The sequence below is a fragment of the Thamnophis sirtalis genome, unplaced genomic scaffold (assembly GCF_051295495.1).
Source record: "Thamnophis sirtalis isolate CommonGarterSnake01/CBP01778 unplaced genomic scaffold, rThaSir2_p1.2 scaffold_5, whole genome shotgun sequence".
Lineage (NCBI taxonomy): Eukaryota > Metazoa > Chordata > Lepidosauria > Squamata > Natricidae > Thamnophis > Thamnophis sirtalis.
This window is the reverse complement of record NW_028261385.1, coordinates 106,840,314-106,864,821: the sequence shown is the minus strand read 5'-3', so window position 1 is coordinate 106,864,821 and position 24,508 is coordinate 106,840,314. Positions and strand designations below refer to the sequence as shown.

At 42.8% G+C, this 24,508-nt stretch overlaps 3 protein-coding genes and 1 non-coding gene across 10 annotated transcripts in view; all 4 read right to left on the bottom strand.

Moving 5' to 3' along the window:
* PTPN6 (protein tyrosine phosphatase non-receptor type 6) overlaps nucleotides 1–5,018 on the bottom strand; it is a 52,805-nt gene extending 47,787 nt beyond the window's left edge. The window contains exons 1-4 of the mRNA XM_087716454.1: nucleotides 4,867–5,018; nucleotides 1,904–4,067; nucleotides 1,117–1,541; nucleotides 129–251 (exon numbers count right to left, since the gene is read on the bottom strand). Coding sequence (XP_087572580.1) covers nucleotides 129–251; nucleotides 1,117–1,121 — 128 coding nt within the window. The 5' untranslated portion in view covers nucleotides 1,122–1,541; nucleotides 1,904–4,067; nucleotides 4,867–5,018. The remainder of the gene's footprint in view (nucleotides 1–128; nucleotides 252–1,116; nucleotides 1,542–1,903; nucleotides 4,068–4,866) is intronic.
* A 3,020-nt stretch (nucleotides 5,019–8,038) lies between these two features.
* CUNH12orf57 (chromosome unknown C12orf57 homolog) lies at nucleotides 8,039–10,799 on the bottom strand. Of its 2 annotated transcripts, none has more exons than XM_014069624.2 (3): nucleotides 10,449–10,725; nucleotides 8,918–9,094; nucleotides 8,039–8,366 (listed from the first exon to the last, which is right to left on the bottom strand). In XM_014069624.2, exons 1-3 carry the CDS (start codon nucleotides 10,522–10,524, stop codon nucleotides 8,215–8,217), a joined length of 405 nt encoding a protein of 134 aa, XP_013925099.1. In that variant the 5' UTR covers nucleotides 10,525–10,725; the 3' UTR covers nucleotides 8,039–8,214. The 2 variants fall into 2 exon arrangements, with proteins under 2 accessions (XP_013925099.1, XP_087572579.1); XM_087716453.1 differs by lacking the exon at nucleotides 8,039–8,366 and adding an exon at nucleotides 8,383–8,785 and having other exon boundaries at nucleotides 10,449–10,799.
* Nucleotides 10,800–11,388: 589 nt separating this feature from the next.
* Nucleotides 11,389–24,508, bottom strand: part of ATN1 (atrophin 1) — a 71,241-nt gene continuing 58,121 nt past the window's right edge. For 4 of the 6 annotated variants that reach the window (XM_087716450.1, XM_087716448.1, XM_087716447.1 and 1 more), the window contains 9 exons: nucleotides 23,462–23,599; nucleotides 22,993–23,106; nucleotides 20,520–22,474; nucleotides 19,356–19,578; nucleotides 18,380–19,097; nucleotides 17,343–17,486; nucleotides 16,008–16,188; nucleotides 14,421–14,514; nucleotides 11,389–14,137 (listed from right to left, as the gene is read on the bottom strand). In XM_087716450.1, the coding sequence (XP_087572576.1) occupies nucleotides 14,460–14,514; nucleotides 16,008–16,188; nucleotides 17,343–17,486; nucleotides 18,380–19,097; nucleotides 19,356–19,578; nucleotides 20,520–22,474; nucleotides 22,993–23,106; nucleotides 23,462–23,599 (3,528 nt within the window). In that variant the 3' untranslated portion in view covers nucleotides 11,389–14,137; nucleotides 14,421–14,459. The remainder of the gene's footprint in view (nucleotides 14,138–14,420; nucleotides 14,515–16,007; nucleotides 16,189–17,342; nucleotides 17,487–18,379; nucleotides 19,098–19,355; nucleotides 19,579–20,519; nucleotides 22,475–22,992; nucleotides 23,107–23,461; nucleotides 23,600–24,508) is intronic. The other 2 variants (XM_087716452.1, XM_087716451.1) reach the window with 2 other exon arrangements.
* On the bottom strand, nucleotides 11,448–11,508 carry LOC148045530 (U7 small nuclear RNA). Its single transcript, XR_015696844.1, has one exon. It is a non-coding gene; the product is annotated as a U7 small nuclear RNA (small nuclear RNA).

Here is a 24,508-nt window from a genome sequence, read left to right as displayed (position 1 = left end):
CTTTTTCGGTATATACCGACATGGTATCCCTTTAGAGAATAAAGATTAAAGAGGTGGAAGGTAATGTGTCTCTCAAAAAGAACCATAGAATATTATCAAAGAATTGGAAGAGGGAGGGGGGCAATTACCTGACCGAAAGGGAAAAGTCCCCCTTGTTCTTCCGGCTGGGCCGAGCCAGAAAGCTGCCATGAATTCCTCGTGCTTTGAGTAAGGCCTCAGCATCTATGCCACTCAGGTCACGATGAAACCACCTGCTTGGTGAAAGGAAGAGAGAAAAGTAAAAAAAGAAGGACATCATCAGTGGAGGGATATGTGTGATCCTACTTAGAGCTCACAAGGCAGATGCCTCCACTCTCTACAACAATTCAGAAAGGAGACATTCGTTTTCCTTCACTCTCTCCGCTGCCCCAACAGCACTGACTCCCACTAGAATGTTCATAATTTAGAATTAACAACAAATCAATGAGAATCCACCAGTGCAGATCAACCAAAGTAGACTGACCCTTCAGTTCATCTGGAACACAGCACCTTCAGTTGCAGTCAGTTTGCACATTCAGTGTTTGGCCATTAAGCATTGTTTGTTTGTTTGTTTATTCACTTATTTATTTATTTATTCATTCAATTTCTATAGCTGCCCAACTCAACCAAGTGACTCTGGACAGCTGACAATTCTAAAACAATTTCAACAATTTAAAGGACATGAATACAATAAAAGCAGCCACAAAATATAATGGCAAGTAATCAAATCATCTCTATGGAGAGAGACAGGGTCATCAACTTTCCAATTAAGCAGAAGGGAAACACACATGTAGTTAGTGAAGCTGCTCCTCCACTAGTAACAGGTAGCAGAAGAAACTCTACTGGCTACATTTCTGCTAGATCCTGAAGACTTAGCAGCAGCTGCTAGTTACGCAGTGATGCCTGAAGACGTAGCTTCTACTCCCAAATCCATACAGCCAGAGGCAACACAACGATCTGTTCCAACAACTGTCTCCTATACCGGTATCACACACTTGCTCCCACAGAACATTGTTCCTCCCAGTTCAAGGAAACGTTTCAAGACCTCTTAGAAAGAAAACATTAATCTGTAATAGTCAATCCTAAATTTTTCCTTACCTCATTATTTCCCAGGTGATCAGTGGCAGAATCAAAAATCCAATTAAGAAAACAATTGAAAAATTATCTGAAGAAGTTTCTTTTAAGATGAAAATAAAAGCATATGAGTGTTTGATGTCTCAACCGGACTCTCCAGATGTGAATTCTCCTTTTTTGACTCTACCCATCTACCTCATGCGTTTCTGCTGCCCATCACACATTCATAGACTGCTCCACGATCAGTCCGTGTTGGTAGGTATGGGTAGAAAGAACTGAGGCAAACAGGCAGTTCCAAGTTGCTGAGCACTAATACAGGAACAGGAAGCATATTTAACATCGTTGTTCTTCACTGCAAGTTGCAATGTGTGCACTTCTGCTTCTGCTTTTGGGTCCTTTTTCTCCTCCTGTCCTATCTTCCCTGCTCAGAACTATTTCTGTCTTTCTTCCTTTGGGGGGGAAGGAGAAAAAATTCACAATAAATGAGTGTGAAACAGTCCATTTAAGTATCACTACAGGAGAATCAACGCCAGTACTAAATGCAACATAATTAAAGACAATTATATCCAAAGTGTATGTAATCAATAAATATAAAAGACTTTGGGGAATTCAGGCCTGCAACAGAGAAAGAAAGCTTTAAAACATTTCAGGTTCTATTTTCTTAACATTATTGTGTACGTCTTGCTTCCATAGGAGATCCCTTTACCAGACTGCATTATTTTTCCTCATTCAATGGAATGAGATGGAATTCATAGAGAGGCTCACCACAAAGACACAGCCTATAGCTACGTATATCATGCAACAGTAATACCTTTTCCCACAGTCAAGAAACCGTCTACTAGATGTGGTCCAATTTAAGTCCACCAAACATGTTTTTCCCTTGATGTTAATGCAAAATGTCCTTTTGTTGGATCATCTCCTTCTTTCCATTTGGGTACTTGAATGCTCACAGCTCCTTGAACAGGCCTTGTTTCATGACAGGAGAAAGTTTTAATTACTTATTTCTTCGCAAAGAAGAAATGTTTTTTCTGTAAAAATGAACAAAATTATAAGGGGAAAAATAAAATTGTTTTTTGAACCTCCCTGCCTAGAAGAGAGCTGCCTAGAATAAGACTTTGAGCCAAATATCCAGCAATTTTAATATATCTTTAGGCAAGATCTTGTTTGCACAACCTAATGATATCTACTTGAAGCTGTAGAATAAAATTCTACAGCTTAGAAATTCTACATAGAAAAAGAGGGGAAAGCATGCTCTTATTAAAAAAAAACTGTCCACAGCATAAGTAAGTATCAAGTACAGGATTTGCAAATATTTAAATTTCATTTTAAGGTGTGCATTCATATGTTTTGGTTATGTCAACCACTTTCACATAATTTGCCTGCTTTCTGGTTACACAAACTCTTCCATATGGACAGTTGTTGTTTTTAAGGAGGGAATAATGTTGCTAGGATAAGATAACATATTAAAACGGTTAATCTTTTTTTTACTATTATTGTTTTCATTTGAAGACTTAAAAATATTTTTGTTGAACATCAAAGCCTGGGGAATGTACTTTAAACTTTGATCCTAACAGAGATAATATTTAACTCCATTAACAGATATTTTTGGCAGTGATAATAAAGCAGTGCATATTCTGATGGCTAACTGCAAGATATAATAACTCCATAGTGTGCAGCTGCTCTTCTGATTTGTGTTTATGCCAATGGCAGCTTGTATGAGTCTGGTCCTGATCATGATGATCACATACAGGTGAAGGGAGCTTAAATTCTTAACCCAGTCATTTGTTTTCCAAATTGACCTAGAGATGTTTTCTTTAAAGATTCCATTGATGGCTGTAGATATCAAAATGTGTGTGTGTGTGTGTATTGATTATCCAATCCCCCCTCCTCCCTATCTCCCAGTGGCATTCCCAGGATTTCTTGCACTGTTCTGGGGAAAGTGGAGAATGCAATGCTCTCAGCCATGGATGCTAGCACAGCTCTAAAATAGAGCAACAAGTGCTTGTGGATCAGCACTTTTTTTTTTTTTACTAAAACAAAATATTTGGATCAGCCCAGGTCAAATCATTGCAGGAAACGTAGGGAGGAGCTGTATGTTCTCTGCCTTTGCCCTGCGTTGCTCTTTTGCAGAGTGGCACTTGATGGGGAAATTTGGAGAGGGGGGAACGTGGGGGAAAAAGAGTTTAGTTCATTTGCTACTCTTACATTTAGCTTCCCCCACCTGAAACTTAACATTTGATGGTAAAGATAAAACAAGAGTGGAAATGACTTATGAGGCTGCATGGCACTGCATATGATTATTATTCCAGCTGGCTCTGGCTGCAGTGGAAAGCTCCAACGTAATACAAGGTCTTTCCTAGCTTTTCTACCTTAGGTCATTGAACTAAAGACAGGATTTTCCAGTATTTGGGGCCTGAGACTTCTAAGCACACTGGCAAAACGGTGTGAGTTTTCTCACTCAGAGAAGATGACTGCTATAAACCAATTACCACAATGCTCTCTACCACATTACAACCTCTGAAGATCCTCAGCTCACTATCAGCAAGTGAACATTTACCTGGCAAAAGCAGAGAGCCAACTGGTTTTGTAGGAAGCTTATGAGGGTCTTCAGCTTCCAGAGAATTTTAGGAACTAAAAACATTGCCGGAGATTGGTGCTTTGCTCAACAGTGTCTTTAGATAAACTAATGTTTTGATGTAAAGGAGGTTCTCTTGGCAGGTACTAAGAGATGCTGCTCTGCATTTTCAGATATCAAGTAGGGAAAGCTATCTGAAAGCAATTCTGACTAAGCCCATCTGACCTTCAAGATGCAGTTCTTCAAAATTTCTGCATCTCTTCACACATTCTCTCCTGGGGAGAAGTCTGCTCTTCAGCTTGCCTAGGGCCAAAACGAGCAGTGACTGCTGGGTAAGACATACCTACATGATGGAGTCTTGCCTAAGGAAGCCTGCTACGATAAGGTAGCAATGGATTTTCTGGAAGGAAGGAAAACAAAGAACAGACAGAAGATGCAAGGATCCATAGACAAATAGGCAAATCACCCTGTAGCTCTATTTATTATTTATCTTGGTGCTTTTAAAAGTTAGCAATATTACAATCAATTGATTTGGCTGCCTTACAAATGAAAATGGTACTTAGAGTGCTATAAGATTAAGTTACACACATCTTAGCCTTCGATATCTTGACTCTACTAGTAAACAGCATTGTTATGATGGTTTCTACATTTAAATACATCACAAAATTTCCCCAATTTTTCTAAAACATCAGGATACAATAAGCACATTTTATTTACACTTAATCTTCACCTTTATTACCATTGTTTTAATTGACTCTTTTAATATTACTATTTCCTAATAGTTCCTTTTACAATGCAGTCCTCTTAAATAATGAGCGAAACTTCTGGTAAAAATCAGCTTTATATCCTGAAATTGTTCTGATCACATTGCCAGCCCCATCGTTCTGTACTTATGCTGATGCAAAGTTAAGCCTTCATGCATTCAGTGGACTTACCTCCAGGAAGGCAGTCCATATCATTTATACTAGTATTAACTACAATAGCTGGCCTACTCTGTTGCAATGCCACTAGCTATTAAGGGGAAAATGAATACCTACATTTGCCCACGTATATGTCAACACCAGTTGGAGAAAGAACTGTGTACATCCTTAGTTCTTGCTAATTACAGACATGATAAAATCAGAAGCCCATATTGAACAAACCTTCACTGCTACGTTCTTATTACACTGAAGCAGAAGAGGCTGAGACCTGAAAGTTACCTGGCGGAGAGAGAAGCCTCTGCCTTAGTGAAAAGGTATGGGGGGGAGGAAGTTGAATTCAAAAAGCTGCCCCCAATATAAAAGACTTCATTCTTTCCCCTGCTGAATGTCTTCCTGAGCTGGAGTTAATAAACACCCAGGAGGTTACAGGGAGAGGAAGAGGCTGAACCTGAGACAAGCAGCAGGTAACCAAGGGAGGGGCCGTTTGCTGTCTCCGCCTCACTGATCTACAGGGAGGCCCTCCCTGGGTAGATCTGGGAAGCCGGAAAAAAACCCCCGATCATCCCTGAGCCAGTTGCCTGAAGACCTATGTGGCTTGCCCTCCTCAAAGCAGCAGCTTTGACACATCTCAGAAGACTTTCACTGTTTTCACTTCGTCATAGATATACTCATGTATTTTATAAACTCATCTACTAACTTTGCTCACTAACTTACTTACAATAGGAAGTAAGTTTCTTTCCATTAAACTATCTTTTGTCTCTTGGCATACAAGAACGTGTCTAAGGCTGTATTGCCTTCTTAAACTATAGGCAGGATGGCATTCTGTTTGTTTTCTACTTAATTATAATTTTGCGCACTCTTCTGAGCAGTTATGAATCCATCCTCTTCAGTACTCTAAGGTTAGAGAAACAACCCTTGTTGTTCTACAAAAAGCATACAGAATACTTTTTAAAATACTTTGAACTGAATGTTTACTGTTATTCCTCAGCATTTCACAGGACCGAGCACATCATGCTACCCTAAACGCAGTCAGAAATGTCTGTTTTCCAATTTTCGATTTAGAGAGATGTTGAGAAAAGCTCAATAGAGCCCTCTAGCAATGTGAGCCGCCTAGTGCAGACAAAAATGATACACTGTAGATACTCAGGGATAAACCCATCCACGGATAAGCCAAACCCAATTTGGGAGTGCATGTTTGAACCAAAATTTCTCAGCTTATTGGTCGGTATATACAGTAATTGGAATTTGGGATTAATAATTAGGGATTATTTGTAACATTGCTCAGACGTTTTTTAGGTGACAGACAACACATTGCAATTTCTTATGATGAGTGGATATCCCAAACTTAATGCCCCCCAATCTCATGAAATTTTGTGGATTCACAAATTTGGCCTACTTCAGGACATTCAACTATTTAATTAAAACAAAAGAGAGTTCCAAAGGCACTAAAGATGACCTTTTGAGGCATAACAGAATTCTCAATTTCCTAAGTAAATGAATTTTTTGTTCAATGAGCATGTTTATATTATAGAGTTCACTATGAATTTAGACATCATGAGAAAACATAAACTGTGCTTTTCATTCCAACTTCCACGTTTTATGACTAAAATTTGTTTTATAAACTCACCCAATTGTGGCTTATTGAACAAATTGTGTCTAAACAATATCGATCATATAGCAATGATTACCAGGTTAGATCACTTTAGAAGGGATCTGAGCATTCAGGGGTATCTATCTACATAGGGCCCCAAAAAGTCTAGTTGTGACACTGCACTAAAGCTGCATCTTCTCTACATGCATGACAGCCCCCCCCAAAAAAGGCGGGGCTTCAATTACATAGTTGCAGCCAACATCCTGGCACTCCCTCTCCATGAATATGAGCAGTGACTATTCTCTCTCTAAAGCAGTGTTTCTCAACCTTGGCAACTTTAAGTTCTGTGGACTTCAACTCCCAGAATTCCCCAGAGGGCTCCACATGCCACCTGTGGTGCACATGTCATAGGTTCGCCATCACAGGTATAGGACAACTAAGCGTATCCATTACAGTGGTCATGGGCTTTTTCCCCCCTCTCTCTCTGGAGTTGTTGTGGTGTTTCTGATCCGATTAGGTCAGTGGCTGTGGTAAATGTAATCCTCTCCATTGTCTTTTTCTCAGTATGAATGCACCTTACATGGCTACCTAGCTACAAGAGCCCCTTCTTCACCTGCATTTTTACATGTGAATGTTTAATGATGCAATAACAAGCATCCCTTACTGCCCTGTTGTCTACTCATCCAGCAACATTGGTATCATCTTGGCATTGAAAAGGAGTCTCCAATCCTATGGTCTCCTTAAGATTCATGGCTACTTCCAAGCATTTGCTTCAGCAGTAATGATGCAGCTGTATAAAGAAATAGTGATATACATCACCAAAGATACTTTTTTTGGTCCTCTGGATTTGATGTTTCCTCCTGGCAAATGAGTGTACTAGTCCCTTTAATTTTCTTGACAAGATTTCAGAAGTAGTTTGCTGTTGCCTTCTTCCCAGGGATAAGAATGAATGAATGGCCCACCTGCTTTCGTGGTTTAGGTGAGACTACCACCCATGGTCACCCAGTTTCAAGGCCTGGTGCCTTATTATTTATTACAATTAGAATCTCTTTGTCCAGGGTACAACCCCAGCAAAGCAGCTTATTTATTATTAAAAACAAAATATAAAATATAAAAAAAGAGGTAATTTCAAAATTCTTTCTCCAGAACAACTGCTGACCAATTGACTCTATGAAGAGATCCATCTGAAACAAATCCAGTTACTCTTTTCTTTCCTCCTCCCTCCCTCCCCCTTTCAGACTTTCTAATTATTGTCCAAGGTATTGATTGGGTTTATTATTATTTTTAATCCTACCTTTATTACTTTATAAGTAAGTTAAGGTAGCAAACATATAATACTTCTTCCTCCTCCTATTTTCCCCTCAAGAACAGCCCTGAAGAGAGTTGGGCTGAGAGAGTGACTAGCCCCAAGACACCCAAGCCAGATTTCATGCCTAAAGCCGGACTAGAACACAGAATCTGCTGGTTTCTAGGCTAGCACCTTCACCACACCTCTTTGTTCTTTTCTCCTGGAGCTCAAGGTGATTACAAAACATTACTTCTTCTGATGATTACTGTGAGACGTTGGCATGAGATTAATATACAGTTCTGCTTCAGATATTTATAGCAGACTGGAAACAAATATACTTACCAGTAAATTTGTAAAGAGAAATTGTTAGCCTGTGTGTTTTTACGGGAGATTTTTTTAAAAAATTTGACCCACCCAGCATGGCAATTAACTTTCTAACTAGAATGATAAAATATTTAAATAAAATGCTACTATGAAATATGAGTGAATAGACTAAGATCTGAAATTCATTAAAATATATTTTAGTAACCAGAATTTGGAAAAAAACTGGCACAGAAACTCTCAGTCAGAAATATGATGGGACATATTTACAAGTTTTTATTCATAAGCACAAAAATATTAAGGACTATAGAAAAAGTCAAAACACCTCTTCCATGATAACGAAAGAAAACAATGCCCAAGTTTCAGCCAAGTTAAGACTGATGTGGAAGCATAAAAATAATACAGATCCCACTACAGGCAGCCTGCTTCATGATGTGGCAACCGCGCCTCCTGTCCCAGCTCCATGGGGAGGTAGAGTCATTGGAGGCAGAAACATAGACTTCAGCTTCCCCGACATGCTTGCAATTTCAGGATCCTGCGACTCGTATGATTTTATCAATCTGGCAAACTTTAGGACTCCTAGAAAACCGGGGGGGGGGGGGGAGAGAGAAAGTATTGTTAAGACAATTCTTATACCACACCGCTTTTCTTATCATCTCTGTGGACTGTATAATACAATCCAGGATGGGTAACTTTCTTCAAGAGCTGCATTAATTTTCCATATCATGGATATATTATTATTTAATTCATGAAAAGAAAAAACCAAAATACTTTCTTCCCCTTTTGCTACTAATTTTCTTGACTTGATTATGGAGAGTCTCCAGGGGTACCGCCTTCTCTGCATGCACAGTTTTCGCACATTATGTCGGGGGAGGGTGGAGCCTCCTGCAGCAGCCGCTATCGGTTCACCCGAACCTGAGAGAACCAGCTGAATACCACCTCTGGTGTGTGTATTTGTATACCATCCAGAGTCCCTCCGTAAGAGAGATGGGCAGGTTCTAAATTTGAAAAATATAAATAAAGGTTGCCTTCCATGGCTCAGATCATTGGGTGTACTGGATAACCAACCAGGCACAACAGCTAAATCAGCCTCTCCCTGCTGCTGCCAATTAAGTTTGTCATGAACTTACCTTCCCCATCGTTACTGAAACCATAAGCTTTAATCACATCCTGTTGTATCTGGGTAGCCACAGGAAGCAGGAACTGAAGCATCTTCCCCATGTCATTGCAGGCATTGTCCCTGGCTTCCTCCAGGCGCTGAGCATTTTCCGGAGATCCAAATGCCTTGATCACTTCCGCCAAAACCACTAAAAAGTAAACAAAAATGTTGTAGTGTATTACAATTCCCACCAGTTGAAGTCTGTGAATTTTTGTAAAAACAGCTGGTTTCTCTCCCTGAGAAGTACAATACTTGATTAACAGCCTTTGCATTTCATTCTCCTTTGAGCAAACAGCCATCTTGAGACAGCAAGGGATGGTCTAAAACAGTGTTTTTCAAACTTAGCAACTTTTAAGATATTTGGACTTCAACTTCCAGAATTCCCCCGACAAGATACTGATTGAGGAATTCTGGGAGCTGGAGTCCACATATCTTAAAGATCATTTTCTCCTTGAAGAATATGCTAAGCAATTGCATCCAGTCCCTATTGTTCCATTATCACAGTACAGTATTAAGGACAAACATTGGCCATAATGTGGTACACCTTGTGGGCCAAAATGATCAAGACATTAAAAAAAAAGTTCTGTTTACTTTTCTAAAAAAAGTAGCTTTTAAAAAGTGTGCAGCTAAGGAGGCATAGCAACAGGTTCAATCGTTACATGCAAATAATAGGCTGAGTATTCTAAGCTTCACTATGAAGTTGAAAGTCACTATGCCAGATTATATAAAGTTATATAAATGTGAGAGCGATAAAAAGACAAACACACTTATAAAAGGTCTTTAGGACCAAAAATCATGACTGATTGTTCAATAAAAATACTCTCCTTTAATACAAGCAGAAACAGTTAGCTCACAAAGCCCTTTTTGAAGGGAAGCAAAAGAAGTTCTATAATTCCTTTGGAAAAAAATGTCTTTTCAAAGGAAGTGGCAACCAGCTATTTCCCAAACTGTAGGCAGAACTCCAGGACATGGGACCAGAAGGGTCCTCGTTTTTAAAAACCTGGTTACAGAGCTCAAGACTCTGATCCTCTCTTTGTCTGCACAAGTCACAGGGGGAACTTGTGGTACCCAAAACTAGAACCCCTGATTTCTAGATTTAAACCTTAAATATTGAAATGGCCCATTTCTTGCCCGACTTCCAATGAAACCATTCAATTTACTGTCACACAAATCTTCCTCCCGGGTACGATGGATTCCCTCCCCCATGTATTTCCCACCGGCCTCCTCAGCTTCCCTGCTGTATTTATGACTGGCAGGGCGCTCTTCTCTCTTGCCACAGACTGGGGCCAGGGAGCAGCCGGAGCACCGGTGGCAGGAAGGGCAGCGGCAGAAAAATCTGGGCCAGAGGTTTTGGGGGAGGCGGGGCGGAAGGAGGGAAGACGTGGTTGCGGAGGAGAATAAAGCTCTGTCGCCATGCAGGAAGGCCTCTGCCGTTGCATCACCAGGTCTCCCTGCAGCCCCCTTTGCATGCTCGCCTTCCCTCGAAACCTGCTCCGCCTCACCTTTGGCCTGCTCCACGCTTAATGAAACCGGTGGGGCCTGGGCCGAAGCAGCCGGGGGTCGCTGCAGGCTTGACATGCGGTGGGCCGAGGCGGGTGGTGGTGGGGGGAGAGAAACAGAGGCTCTAACTTCCACGCTGCCGGCTGGCAAGGGCTGCTGCTCCAGCGCAGGCAGGCAGAGAGACAGAGGCAGCCCCCCTCCTCTGCCTCCTCCTGCAAAGAGACTCGGCAGCCCTCCAGGACCCTCCTCCCCCTCCCGGGCTTAGGAACCCGCCTCTCCTCTCTCCAACTTCCGGGCTGCAAAGCAGACGGGGTTTTTAACAAATAAATAAATCAGGGAGGATGGGCATAAAGTGGAATAGCCAGGCAAAGCCCTTCCTTTGTGGGTAAGGGTTCCGAGATGAGCTCCCAAGCGGGAGGAGGAGCCTTGAAGAGGAAGAAAATAAACGAGTTGGCTTCTCTGCTTTGCTTTTAAATGCACCCAGAGGGGTGCGTTTCTCCGTTTTCTTCCCTATCGCTGGTATGAGGCTCTCGCTGGAGGCTGGATGGCCTTTCTGGGCAGCTTGTTATTTACACACACCACACTAAATCTTGTGGGCTCTGTGGAAGCAATCCGGTTGCTGGAGTTTGCATAAAATGAGTCACTTCCCTTTAGTCTGATGATTGCGAAAACACCCCCAAATAAACGGGTAGGTTGCAGTATTGTAATGGATTACACGTTAGGAAATTCCTTGTACGCACGTTATACGCAACATTCCTAAAATTACCAAACAAGTTTAGGGATCCTGGTAGGGTTTCTTTTAAACGGAGGCTGTTATAGAAGAAAGCGCAGCCCTTTCGCACTTCCTAGGAAACCGAACAGATCGGCAACAGCCACCTTGCAAGGCAGGCTCGGATCTTTTTGGAGCGCCCGGCCTCGACAAAGAAAAGCTGATAGCATAAAAACACTTCGCAGCCTTTTAATTTCTTACATAGATACATATCTTACTTTAACGAAATTTGGGAGGCTCTCCGCCACAGCAGAAAGCCTTCTAGACAAATACAAAAAGAGCTGAAGTCACTGAGATGGAAGAGCGCGCGGCATTCACCCACGGAGAACAGAACACGTTTCAGGTGTCGGTGAATAAAATATGAAGGCGCATTCTGTCCCATCGCTGGCAGTATAAAAGCAATTATATAAAACCAGAAGACCCCCACCGTATTTCCTGCGGGAATTATGTATTTATTCCTTAAAATTTAAGTTTTGGGCATCGTAAAAGCCGTATGCTAAAGAGATCGTTTTTTATTGGCCAGAGTTTTAAGACCACGCCCTGCCAAAGACGCAACGGGAAAGAGGGAAGAACCGGAAAGGGGGCTCCGAACTTTGAAACAGCCGGAAGGAGTTACAGTTGGCTTTTTCCGTCAGGAAGCCGAGCTGCTCTGGCCATATCGTTCCCTTTTTTTTTGGTGTCTAAATCAAGCGAAGCGGAAAAAGGATGGGAAAACAGCAAAATCATTTTTGGGGATCTAGTAGGTTGAGGTTTTTGAATGGGCTCTTCACGCTAGTGAATTTCTATGCAAGTATGCTGTAGTGTATGCAGTTTTATATACACGCTCCCTGTTTCTTGAGTGTTTCTAATCCTCTAAACCTGAGGACCTGCCCTATGAAGGCAGGTGGCACAAAGCATCAGCTTTACTTCATGCCGTCTCTTGCTTTGTCCAGAGATGCCTTTATCAGTTGCCACCTGTGGACAATTGTGCCCACTTGCAGCTGCATACTTATTCCACTTGAAGGACCTCTGACACATTCCCCTACATCAGGCCTGCTAATAAAGCTTGTCTTTATACTGGAGAGGAAGTAGACCTTCAACAAAAGCTACTTGCATTCCAAAGAATGTGATTCGGACCAAGCATTTTAAAGACATTCTGAGATTAAAGGCAATTAAGCATGGCCTCATCCCTCTAATCTTGTGCCCTTTTACTCTGCTAGCAGCAGAGAAAATGTCCAGTGCCAATGTCTTTCCCCAATTCTTGCTGATTTTTCATCACCAACTTAAAAGACTATGCTAAAGTGATCAGTAATTCACAAATCTCATTGTTGGGGAAGTGCATACTGAATATGGTTGTTAGAAGTGGGAGGGAGGGGGGCAGGGGAGCTAGTAATTCCTATTTATCATTTCTGGTGCTTCATTCCCTCATCAGGGCAAGGATTTTCTCTATATGATGGAAGAGTCTCCCATCCATATAAATCAATGCTCAGGATGCCATGAACAGGATCCCACAAGTTAAACTTGCGTACAGCTGACCAAGTCATGCTCTCATATGTGCACTCCTCTACTATACAGACTGAATAGAATGAATCCTTGATAAACTCACAAGGTGCTGCAATTATCCAAGGTGCTAATTTCAAGAACTCCATGCAATTGCCAAAACACAAGGACCCTACCCTACCGATCTGCAAAAATACTGGGAAAAGATATTATATTCCACTCCAGCGGAGAATAATAGATCCTGTTTTCAAGGTATCTTTTTTTCATTTCTCTGCTTTGCAACAAACTAACAGGGAATGTAATTTTAAAATCTTGATTACTTGATAATAGCCCCTGGGCATGCAGAAAGCAAACATTAAAACATTTTGGAAGGCTTTTTTTTTTGGCTACTTGGCTGGTTTTGTTCTTTAAGAGCTGCATTTATATATAAATTAGTGTGTGTGTCTGTGTGTGTGTGTGCACGCACGTGCATCTGCACACCCATGTGTGTGTTGCGTGGAACTGGTTGTGTAGGGAGATTCTTCTCCCATAATTGACTTTCTTTTAATGTTCTTATGTACGTATGTATGTACATACGTACGTACGTATGTATGTATGTATGTATGTATGTGGACAGATCAAGATATACAACTGTGAAATTAGACACACACATGGGGAGATCAAGGATTCACAAATTGCTACGCAAAACTGCCACGTCTAACGGGATGTGCATGAGTACATCGACTGGAATGGGTGAAGGGAAAAGGAGCAGTTGCCATCAGAGACAATTTCAACCATGCTTTGCACTGTGTGGCCATATCAATCTCCCTCACTAATGAAATGAGAGGGAAACGCTCTGTTGTCGTTCCACAGTATTTTCCAGACTCATCAAAGTTCCCTCAAGGCATGGATAAAAAGGCAGCAGCTGCTCTTTTGAAACCATCTTGTGGTGCTATGCACCTCTTAACTTGGCCTAGTCTTTCAAGGGTTGAAGAGGAATGTGATAATGCCTTCTTGAAAGTCTGACAATGCAGTGTTCCTCAAAACCATCTGGTTGTCAAAGTACAAAAAAGAGGGAGGCCCCATTTAGCCCCATTATGCTTTTAGTGACATCCACCTTAGGGCTAGAGAGTGGTGGTGGCGGGACATGGCAGGGAGAAAAGGAATGCTTGATAATTCATACCTTTTCTTACTGAAACAAGGGAATGTCGAGCCATTTGTCCAAAATCCTTTTTTGATCTCTCATATTTTCCCTTGTACTACCCTTCTCCCTCCCACCACAGTTGTTTGGATTTGTTGAATGATTTAGGGAATTGTGTCACTAAGTAGCTTCTTCCTCATCCAGAGTTTGATGAGTTGATTTTCCTCTCCAAGAAGAAGAAGCAGCAACAACAAAGGATAATGACATCATTGTGGGGAATGGGGTCCATTTAAAGGGGCTTGTCACTTTCTTTTTTCAGGTGACTGTAAAAACAAGAAAGAAGGGAGGGAAAAGAGTGAACACAACATCATTAAGTTGTACAGTTAAAAAATAAATCTCTATGTAATATAATGGACTATGTAATAATGGTGTTGAGAAAACAATAAATGACAAACCCACAAAAACAAAAAAGGTTTGTTTGCAAAGCAAATTAAATAACAGATAAACTATTCTGATCCTAAGATAGTATTCCCATAAATACCTGGATGAACAGGCATATCTTCAACTGTGGCCTGAAATAAGATAGTGTAAAAATCAGTCCAATACCTATTGGGGGAGAGTTAGTTGCCATCCATTCTACCAGCCTTAGTTGTGCCCCAAACCTGCAACTTTTAGTTCTTTCTTCTTCCTGCAGCAGCAACTGCCATAGAAAATAAAACAGTCTTGGCCTCACAAGTATTGGGAGGGCCTTTAAAGGAAAGGGAAAGACTGATAGTCATTTGGAGTCAGTCCTTGTCAATTTAATTTCTGGTTGGTTGGTTTTCTTTACCCCTGAAAAAATTCTCAGAGTAGCTTACAAACTATAGTTACAATAGTGCAAAATCATTAAAATACTACAATATTTCAATTGAGGAATTTACACCCTGATAAAACCCTGAAGTTAGCTTACAAAACAAATCCAAATAAAAACCTAAATAGCATAACAATAATAAAGTAACAAAAGAAAACAAATTGAAATAGCTACAAAGGTGCTTTTTTAAAAGAAACTTAAATACTTCTGAGAACAAGATAGTCTTTGCTTGTTGCCTAAAAGGCAGCAATAGGATATCAGAATAGGGGTGAAGAACCAGTGGTTCCCCAGATGTTCTGAACTACAGAAACCAGCATTCTTCATTATTAACTGTGATGGCAGGTATGTTGGAAACTGTAGTTCAGCAGCAAAGTTCCCCATCTCTACACCTGCCCAAAAATGACGTTCCAACATAACTGGAACGTCTGGCAGTCATCTAACCCCTTCTATATTCAGAAAGAGTTCAAAAGATGATATTCACCAAATGTTAGGTGAGTTTGAGACAAATGCATTCTTCTATATTTGTCTTCTCCCTTCTGGTGCTTTCCAGAAACATTGAACACTATAATCAAAGCCTGTCTAGGAATTGTGTCCAACATAACTGGTGGGCAGAAGTTAAAGCTTTGAAAGTCAGATCAGCTTCCTGACTGGTGCTAGGAAACAATCTAAAAGCCACTGCTGCTCTGTTAACACTAGCTCAATGGAAATCAGAGTCGGTTTTCAATCCCATGATTATAGTCCACGTTCAATGAAGTTACTATTTACTTCTCATATTGTGCAATGGATTGCCTTCTTTTTGAGAAGCAGAGCACAGCTTTACAAACCGACTCTGAATAATAACCACCAACCAATCAACCAATGCAAATATCTACTGAGAAAGAAATATCATATTTATGATATTTCTATAAATATCATGCAACAATGTTCCAGATTTCTATTTTTCAAAAGTTATCTTACAGCAAATTTACATGAATTCATCTGCCAAGAAATAACAGCACATTGCAGATAATCATAGAGAATGTTCTAGGTTACTCGAGTAATAAGGATCATTTTTCATGCAATAAATAATAAGATATGGAAACTTTGGGTAGGAGATAATATTCTAGCTCTCTTACAGAGAAGCTTGTTCACTGTTACCAGTCTAATCAAGGAGAACCAAATAAGTTTCCAGTAATCTTTTACATTCAAAATCTTGTCTCTCTCCAATCTCTGCCAAATTAAGGCAAAGATAGGAAGCTGTATTTAAAAATCACTTTTTGAATCACCAATTCCTGGTCTGAACTGACTCTTTTCACCCTGTGAAAAGCAACATAACCTATGCACATCTTAAAATGCTAGTTTACCTGTAGTAATCCTCTTGTGTGGGGAGTGGCACCCCGTGCAGAGGGTGATGGGCATGCAACCACTGCTGCTGTTCCAGGGCCAAGCGCTGCAGCTCTGCTGACTGCGCATGCATGGCTTGGAGCTGGTGTGCTGCAGACATTGGGGCAGACAGAGAGCCAGGCAGGTCTCTGTAGGGGGCAGCTGTAGACAAAAGCAGAAAAGACAGAAGAATAAATTGCAACTGGACCCAACATGGACCCAGTTCAGGGGTTGTGGCATTATTGCTTAGGAAAACACAATATAAAGAGGAACTGCAGCTTCCTTTACCTTCCGTAGGACAAAGAAGAGTAAATGTCAGCATTGGATAATTTTCACAAAGAAAAGACATTTTCTTTTGTATATCACTCCAAGGCAAAAGATGCTCTGTTGCTCTCTTTTCAGTTGAGCCTATTTTTAAAAATCTTTTCTCAAGACTACATCTAGATTCCAGTCCAGACCTAGAAAATGTCTTTCTTGAATATGGTCCTACCCCATAGGCTCACAATTTTAAATGTATTTATTTCATTATTTTAATAAACTGAATCTTAATACAGGTGGAAAACCAGTTTTGCAGTCAGTTAGCTTTTCATTGGTGGATCAGCATAAGCTTTCAACATCTTAATTCTTGGAAAGAAATTTGTGGAAAATACTACCTACTTTTCCCTTGTATTCCCAGACAGATTATTTATGGGATTACCTGCCTCTGATTATTTCTGTCTGTCCTACCAGATCTGACAGGGGAGGCACAGTCTATCCCTTCAGTTAGACAATATTATTTACTGAGTACTAGGAAATCTCCCTTCTCTGTTCTTGGCATCTGTCCAATGGATCAGGTTCCCCCCCCCCCCCACTCCGGAAATGCAGACCCTCCTGACTCTCCCTGCCCCATTTCTGGAAATCTTTAAAGATCTGGATTTTTCCAAGGAACTAAGACCTGAGACTTTAAGAATAGAGCTCAACATCTATAGTACGATTGGATTACCATTTTTAGGAGACCCTACTTTGTTGTTTAATTCTTGCTTCTGATTTATGTACTGAGCTGCCTATTTTAAGATTGAGATGGATAGCTGTATAATCTGTTTAAAAATAAACAGGTGACAGACTTATTTTAAAAGTCAGATAATTCATGAAGAATATATCCGAGAACACCAGTCTTGAAGGTATTCCTCCTTATCATTCCTTCTGTTCCAGACTTGGAACATTTTCTCAATCCATTTTCTCTACTGCTATACACCCCACCCCACCCCCCTACGTTTCTAGATGCCTTTCTGGTTTGGTTGAGACAGAATATTTTCTCTGCTCCTTAAATTTCTTACCAAAAAGCTGGTGGCGCAGCACTTCGTTTTCATGGAGTGGGTGAGGCAGAAGTGGGTTAGGTATAGTGCCCGCTGGGTAGGGTATTCTGGTGAGATGTGACCCAGAAGCCAGTGGATCGATAAGAGGGTGAACAGAGGCAGAAGCTGCAGAGGAGAGATTAGTTTTTAGGTACACAAGGAAGAATGTGGGGAACAATACTACATACTGTATGTATAGGATATAAGGGATTTGAATGCACTTTAGCCTAGTTCCTTGTATTCAGGTGTATAATAGTATTATACAACATCCTTTCTGTAATCTTGCAATATGGTATGAAAATACTGTTTTCTATATAAAAGACCAATTCGAAAAGAACAGTGGCTTATCTTGCAGTCAAACAATTCATGCCTGAGGTAAGGCCAGTCTTTTGTTTGTGCAAATACTCATATTAATACGTATATGTAAATATTCAACAGCTTACCTCATTTGCTTATTGATTTAGATGTAGCGTATTGTTGTAATCCTGATTTCATCAAAAGTAGAAAAGGATGGAAGGTAAAACAGAGAGGGAGGATGGGGACGGAGGGAGGAAAGAAGGAAGGAAGGGGAGGAGGGCAGGGCAAGGACCTTGAAAGCTTTCTTGAGGTACTCAGAATTCAATTTTAGTTAAAAATCTTAGGTTACAAATACAGAGATTATAATTAATTCACTGACATATCTGAGTGATAGGTCTAACACAGTTGCTGAGACTTAATGCTCACTGACCTAAGCAAACTTGCAGCTGAGCTCTTAAGAAAAAAAGTGTTACATGACTAAAAGAACCTCCATCCACCAACATTTCATGTAAGCTGAAAATGAGCACATCAAGGAGAATGGTTGAATCTCAGTGTTCTCCCTGCCGTACTAGTTTTCTCTTGCGCAGTAATCACGTGTTCAATCTTTCTACTGAAGGTGTCCAATCAGGTGAGGTTCCAAAGACATTCTAGTGAGAATTCAACCATTCCAAAGAGACATTTGAAATCTACTTCCAGACCATGCTGGGGCCAAGGAATCTCACCTGCATGGATAGCGTCCTGCTGGTGGAGATGGAGGTGGGAGTGGATGTGGGAGTGCTGGTGATGATGGGGGGTCACGTTGAGCATCTGCAGTCGAGCCAAGGGGTCGTTGCTCAGAGCAGCCACTCTCTCGGCATGCTGTCGTTCAGCTGCTAATCGCTCAGCATAAGACATGTCGGGGCGCAAAGCCGGGCCAGCCGCCAGGGCCAGCCGTTCTCGCTCCAGGTGGCCCAGCCCTGGATGGAAGGGAAAAGCAGGGTGGAGGCCTGGACCTGCCTGGAGAGCCAACCCCCCATGACGTGGGAAAGGATCCATTGCAGCACTGGGCACGGCATGGAGCTGCTCCAACTCAGCTGGTTTAACTTCAAAACCAGGCTTAAGACGCTCACGCAGGTCGCGATCCCTGAGATCTCGTTCACGGGCTTCCCGTTCTCGCAATTCTCTCTCCCGCGTGGCTGGGTCGCTGCTGTAGATGGCTGGCACATTGTAACCAAGCAATCCTGGATCAACTGCACCCAAAGGGACATAGAAGGGGTGATTCCGGTTGCTCGGAGACATGACATGAGGCCGGGCATACTCGCTGAGGGTACGGAGGGCTGGTGTGTCAGGACCCAGATATGGTGGGACAGTCGCTACGGCACTGCCTTGCTCAAAAGATGGGCGATGAGGAACAGGGCCAAGAGATGGACAATCTACTGGTCGGCCCTCTTGGGCAACTTTCTGCAAGAGAAGAGAGAGTACGTCATTTAGCAAGACGTGTTCTGCTTGCCAAGGACATTGTGTGATATGTGTCAGGGCATCTACCTTCTGACAAACTTGGCAGTTAATAAACATGGATTGCATAGTCAACTCTAACTGGCAGCAGCTCTTTGAAAACTTCTGGCAGGGATATATCTGATTCTGCAATTCTATTATTCTTTCAGAGGGGAAGCCAAGAATCAAAGGAGGAGTTTCTGCATGTAACTGGCATTTACTTACCACGCTTCGTTCCAGTTCCCTTTCTTTCTCCCTCTCCCGTTCTTTCTCTCGTTCCCGTTCTCTTTCTCGCTCTTTCTCTTCCCTGGCCTTCTGTTCAGCCTCTCTGCGCACTTTCTCAACAAGATCAGCTCGTTTCTTGGCCAGTTTGGAGCCATCCAGGGGCACAAAGTAGAGATCAGTCCGTGAACAAGAATTAAAGCCACGATCCAGATGTTTGTTGAACCTGGGTGAGAAAGAAACCTGAATATCTCAGCCTCCATATGAACTCACCCTGGGTAAACCCAAATTCTTCAAGAAAAACAGTACAAGATTATTTGATCTGCCAGAATTACAAACATTAGGCCAAACGACACAACAATTTTAATTTTGCATTGTTTATTCTGCTTCTATTCCTTGTGAGTGGCACAGTGGCCTAGCGGTGATCTCTCACTTGGAAGGTTGAGAGTTCAATCCTACGCACCAGATGTTTCTTTATCAGGACGCAAAGAAAAAATATCTGCTGCAAATTCTGTGTAGGCATCAGGAAGGGCATCCGGCAGGGGTGGGTTGCTGCCGGCATTACTGCTGGTTCGCTGCGGGTGCGCTTTGCACAGTTGTCTATAAATAGTTCTGAACATGCCAGTTCTGCGACCCAGGCGAACATTCCACTACCGGTTCGCCCGAACCGATGCGAACCGGATGCAACCCACCTCTGGCATCCAGCCATAAATGCTCAGCTCCATTCAGTCGTCCTGACTGCACCCCGAGAAAAGGGATTAAAGGGTTGTAAAAAGAAAAATTCTGCTTCTATTTCTTGAATAGAGAGGTAAAATGCAAAAGCCATACAAAGCACTATGACTTATAAAGGTCCACCAGAAATTCCTTTTCAACAGCGATTCTAACTTTTGAGATTTTAGCAAGCTGTCCCATGCAAAGCTTTTAGAAATGGGTGATGTATGAATCAATCAATTAAGTATGCCTAGCCATGGGACAATCGGGGAACTCTGTCCCTATAGGGTTATTCCAAGCCCACTTGCTGACCTTTCTGGTTTTATTAAAGAAACCTTCTACATCATCATTCTCTTCTGCTGAATTCTGCAAATTCAATTGGTCAAAGAAGGAATCCCTTGCCCCCAACCCCTTGATCTCCCTTTCCCACTCTCTCAGTTTCCCTTTGTTCCTTACCTGGCTGATTGGCTGGCATGACTTGGGACATCCACCACTTTGGGAGCCGGGGAAGGACTCCGTATCGGAGGCATTGGGCTATCAGGGGGCTCAAATTCCTCTGAAGGCTCTTGCTTTATTTGTGCAGCACTGAGTGGCAGGGGAGGCAAGGGTGGGGCAGGGGCAGCCATACTTCCAGAGGCAGGAGGGACAATGGGGGCTGGTGAGGAGGCCTTGTAACCGCCCGCTGCCGGAGAAGAGCTTAATCGGTATCCTGGGGGTGTGGCTACACGGAAGGAGGATGCTGAGGATGCAGGAGGAGAGCCTGGCTTGTAGGGGGCTGGCGGTTGGAAAGTAGGAGAGGGAGAAGCTGTACGCTTCCCATAAGGGGCTGTCGTTGGGGCTCCAACTGGAGGCGATGCTGTCTTATACGGAGCTGTAGAGGAAGAGGCCATTGTGGTTATGACAGTGGAGAGGGTAACTGAAGCAGAAGTGACTGGGGGTCCAGCCCCATGGGCGGGTGAAGGGGGAGGGGGAGGAGGAAAGGCATAGGTGGCTGTGCTCTGCCCTTGAGGGTGGCTACAGAGTCCAGGGTATGTACCCTGGGATGAGGAGGAAGAAGAGGAGGAGGAGGAAGACGAGGAAGAGGAAGATGCAGAAGGAGCCTGACTGTATGTAGCATGGCTATGGGGTGGGTAGAGGCGTAGCCCATAGGCAGCATGAGGAGGGTGATGTGGGCCTGGTTCTAATGGGTGGGAATAACTGCTAGATGTCTGGGGTGTGGCAACTGCTGCTGGAGAGAGACCAGCACCATTGTTGTGGTTGTGATGGTGCTGTTGCTGCTGCTGCTGCTGCTGCTGCGGGTGATGAGTGGACTGACCAGGAAAGGAGGCAGGAGGGTGAGAGTTAGTGTTCCCTAGTGGGCGGCTGTAGGGTGGTGGGCCTTGACTCCATACAGGCTGGGAGGGCATGGAGGGCTGAGTGTACTTGGGCGGTTGGCTGGATACAGAGAGGCTGCTGGGTGGTGGAAAGGAGTGGCCATATGATGAACTGTAACTTGGCAATGCCTGGGAAGGGGGAGGAAGGGGATACTGAGCAGAAGAGCTGGGGGGTGGAGGAGGAGGAGGGGGTGCATAGGGATAACGAGAAGGGACGGGGGACTTATCCTGCCCTATTGCATGGGGCGATGAAAGATGTCCACTTAATGCTTGCCCCACCACCCCTGGTGAGCTGGATGTCACCGTCATGTTATTCAGAGGGCGCAGAGCTGGGGGCGGAGGCAGATTGGCTAGCACATGCGGAAAAGTCGCAGCAGCGGAAGGAATGATTGATGGGGAATTGTTTGGGGGTGTCTTCTGAGGAGGCATGCCACCTGCCACAGAAGCTAATGAAATAGGAGTAGTGGGAGGTGGGTTGTGCTTAGTACCGAGGGATTGCTCACGCCCACTTGGTGCTGGAATCCCCACTCCTGCACTCACAGCTTTCGGTCCCAGTTGGACCACATTAGCATTGGGGTACAGAGAAGCATGCATTGTGCAGGATGAAGAGGACGAAGACGAGGGGGAGGAGGACGAGTTGGTAGAAGGAGTGGGAACTGGGGGGGCTTGGCCCTGCGCCTGGAAAATTCTTGAAGCCTGGGCTTCAATTTGAGATTGGTAGCCACTTGGGGGGCCCTGAGGATGAACCTCCCCTGATAAGCTGAAGTTGGATTCTGGGGGACGCGTAAGGCCCTCTGGCAGAGGAGCTGGTGAGGGGCTCTGGGGAAAGAGTGGAGGGTGATGATAAGAGCGGGAGGGTCCTTGTGAAAGCACAGAGGAGGAATCAGAATCATTCTCCACACTGCCAGGGCTGTAGACGCTGGGAGAGGTGCTTCGATTATCTTGGTCAATGTCTCGTGGGTCACTGCTTGTCTCATCGTTGAAGCTATGGCCATCTAGGCTGTCCACATCTGAAGGAGACTGTGGTCTTGGCAGCTCCTAGGATTTAAGAAAAGCAATGAATACTCAGCAGATACTCTTTCAGGATATTAAGAGACCTTGTTAGGTAAGCTATGGAGCTATGTTAAAAGAAGAATTGCATTCGGGTATAGGAAATGCTGCCTCATTTGTGTGTGAATAATCAGCTATATTGACAAGCAATGGAAAATACAACCACAACTGTCAAATATGATAGAGCAGAGGTGAATACCTAATAGATTAATAGAGTTGGAAGGGACCTTCTAGTCCCTTCCAGCTCAATTCCCTGCTCAAGCAGGAAACCCTAGACCATTTCAGAATTGGTTGTCCAATTTCTTCTTTAAAACTTCCAGGGTTGGAGCATCCACAACTTCTGGAGGCAAGTTGTTCCACAGATTACCGGTATTTGTTCTAACTATCAGGAAATTTCTCCTCTGCTTTAGGTTGGTTCTTGGCTACATAATCTTAGGAAAACAATAATTCTGGGGATGTTTGAAGGTGAGCCATCCTAAGGAAGAAAAGTTGTAGGAAATACCTACTTCTGTTTTAGTTTTCTTTGCAGCATTGGTATCCTCTCCTTCACTCTCTGAAATCTCCTCTGATCGACTTTGCTTGCTTCCTTTAGGTGCCATTGATTCCTCCACACGACCTTTCTGCAAGGCAAATGGACAGGGGAAGGGACATATTGCAGAGCAAAAAAAAAGTAAATATCATTTATTCAAAGTATACATGTTAAATTTTCTGTTTAGCTACAGAAAATATAACATAATTCACATGCAAGTAAGGTTAATTGAAACAATTTCCTGTATTGGTCACATAGGCGATTCCATTATCGAACAGATAATTTAATGGCTGAGAAAGTATCAGATTGCTAAGCACCCAATTTAGGGCACATTAGGACAACTGATGGTGGAGGTTATGTAGGTTAACAAATAAACAATAATTGCCTTAAAGAGGAAGGACCTTCAAACTCTAATAAATGTTTTTGCAAACAGGTGAAAATTCTACCTTGGTAGTTTGTCGTGATTTCTCAGCTTTGCCATCACTGCTGGAAGTACTGACACCACCAGGAGATGCTCGACCCCGGGTTCTGAGCTCCTCTCGGGGCCCCGGAGTCTCCTTCTTTCGACCACTCCGCATTGACATCTTTTGAGAAAACACATAATTATTTATTTCAGGTTTTTACCTCTCTTTCCAATTCTTTCCTGTCTCCTGGCCTGAACTTTTCTGCTCTCTTCTCAGTTTGGATTTTCATTATGTGTAAAGCTATCAAAAATATCTCAGTATCTGGATTCACAATCTCTAGGTAGAATAATTCAATCAATCTCATTGTCTATAATGATTTTGTCTTTACAGATACCATATTTTTGGAGTATAAGACGCACCGAGGTTTTGAAGAGGCAAATCTAAACAAAAGGTAGGTATGTAGATAGAAAGATAGAGAGGAAGAGAAAGAGAGAGAAATAGAGTAGGTAGGTAGGTAGGTAGGTAGGTAGGTAGGTAGGTAGGTAGGGAGAGAGAGAGAGAGAGAGAGAGAGAGAGAGAGAGAGAGGGGGAGAGGGAGAGGGAGAGGGAGTAAGTAGGTAGGTAGGTAAAGGGATAGAGAGAGAGAGAAATACAGTAGGTAGGTAGGAAGAGAGAGCGGGGTGTGTGTAGGTAGGTAGGTAGAGGGATAGAGAGATAGAAATAGAAAGAGAGAGAGAGAAAGAGAAAGAAGTACAGTAGGTAGGTAGGGAGAGAGAGAGAGAGTAGGTAGGTAGATGTCTCCAGGTGTATTTATCCATGTGTTGGAGAAGGAAATAGGTGACTGGTGACTATGTGCAGCACCTAAGACTTTGTTCTTGCTGGCACAGCACTTGATCAATGTAATTCTCATCAATCAGTTAAAGAGCTTTCCAAAAGAAAAAAAAGTTTTTGCACTCTGCAAATCTTCCCAAAATGGCCCATTTTTCAAGAAAATGGACCTGTTTTTTTTTAAAAGGCATGAATAGCCTTGGGGGGGGGGCTTGCAGAGTGCTCCTGAGGCAGCTAGGGGGGCCAAAAATGAGCCAACAA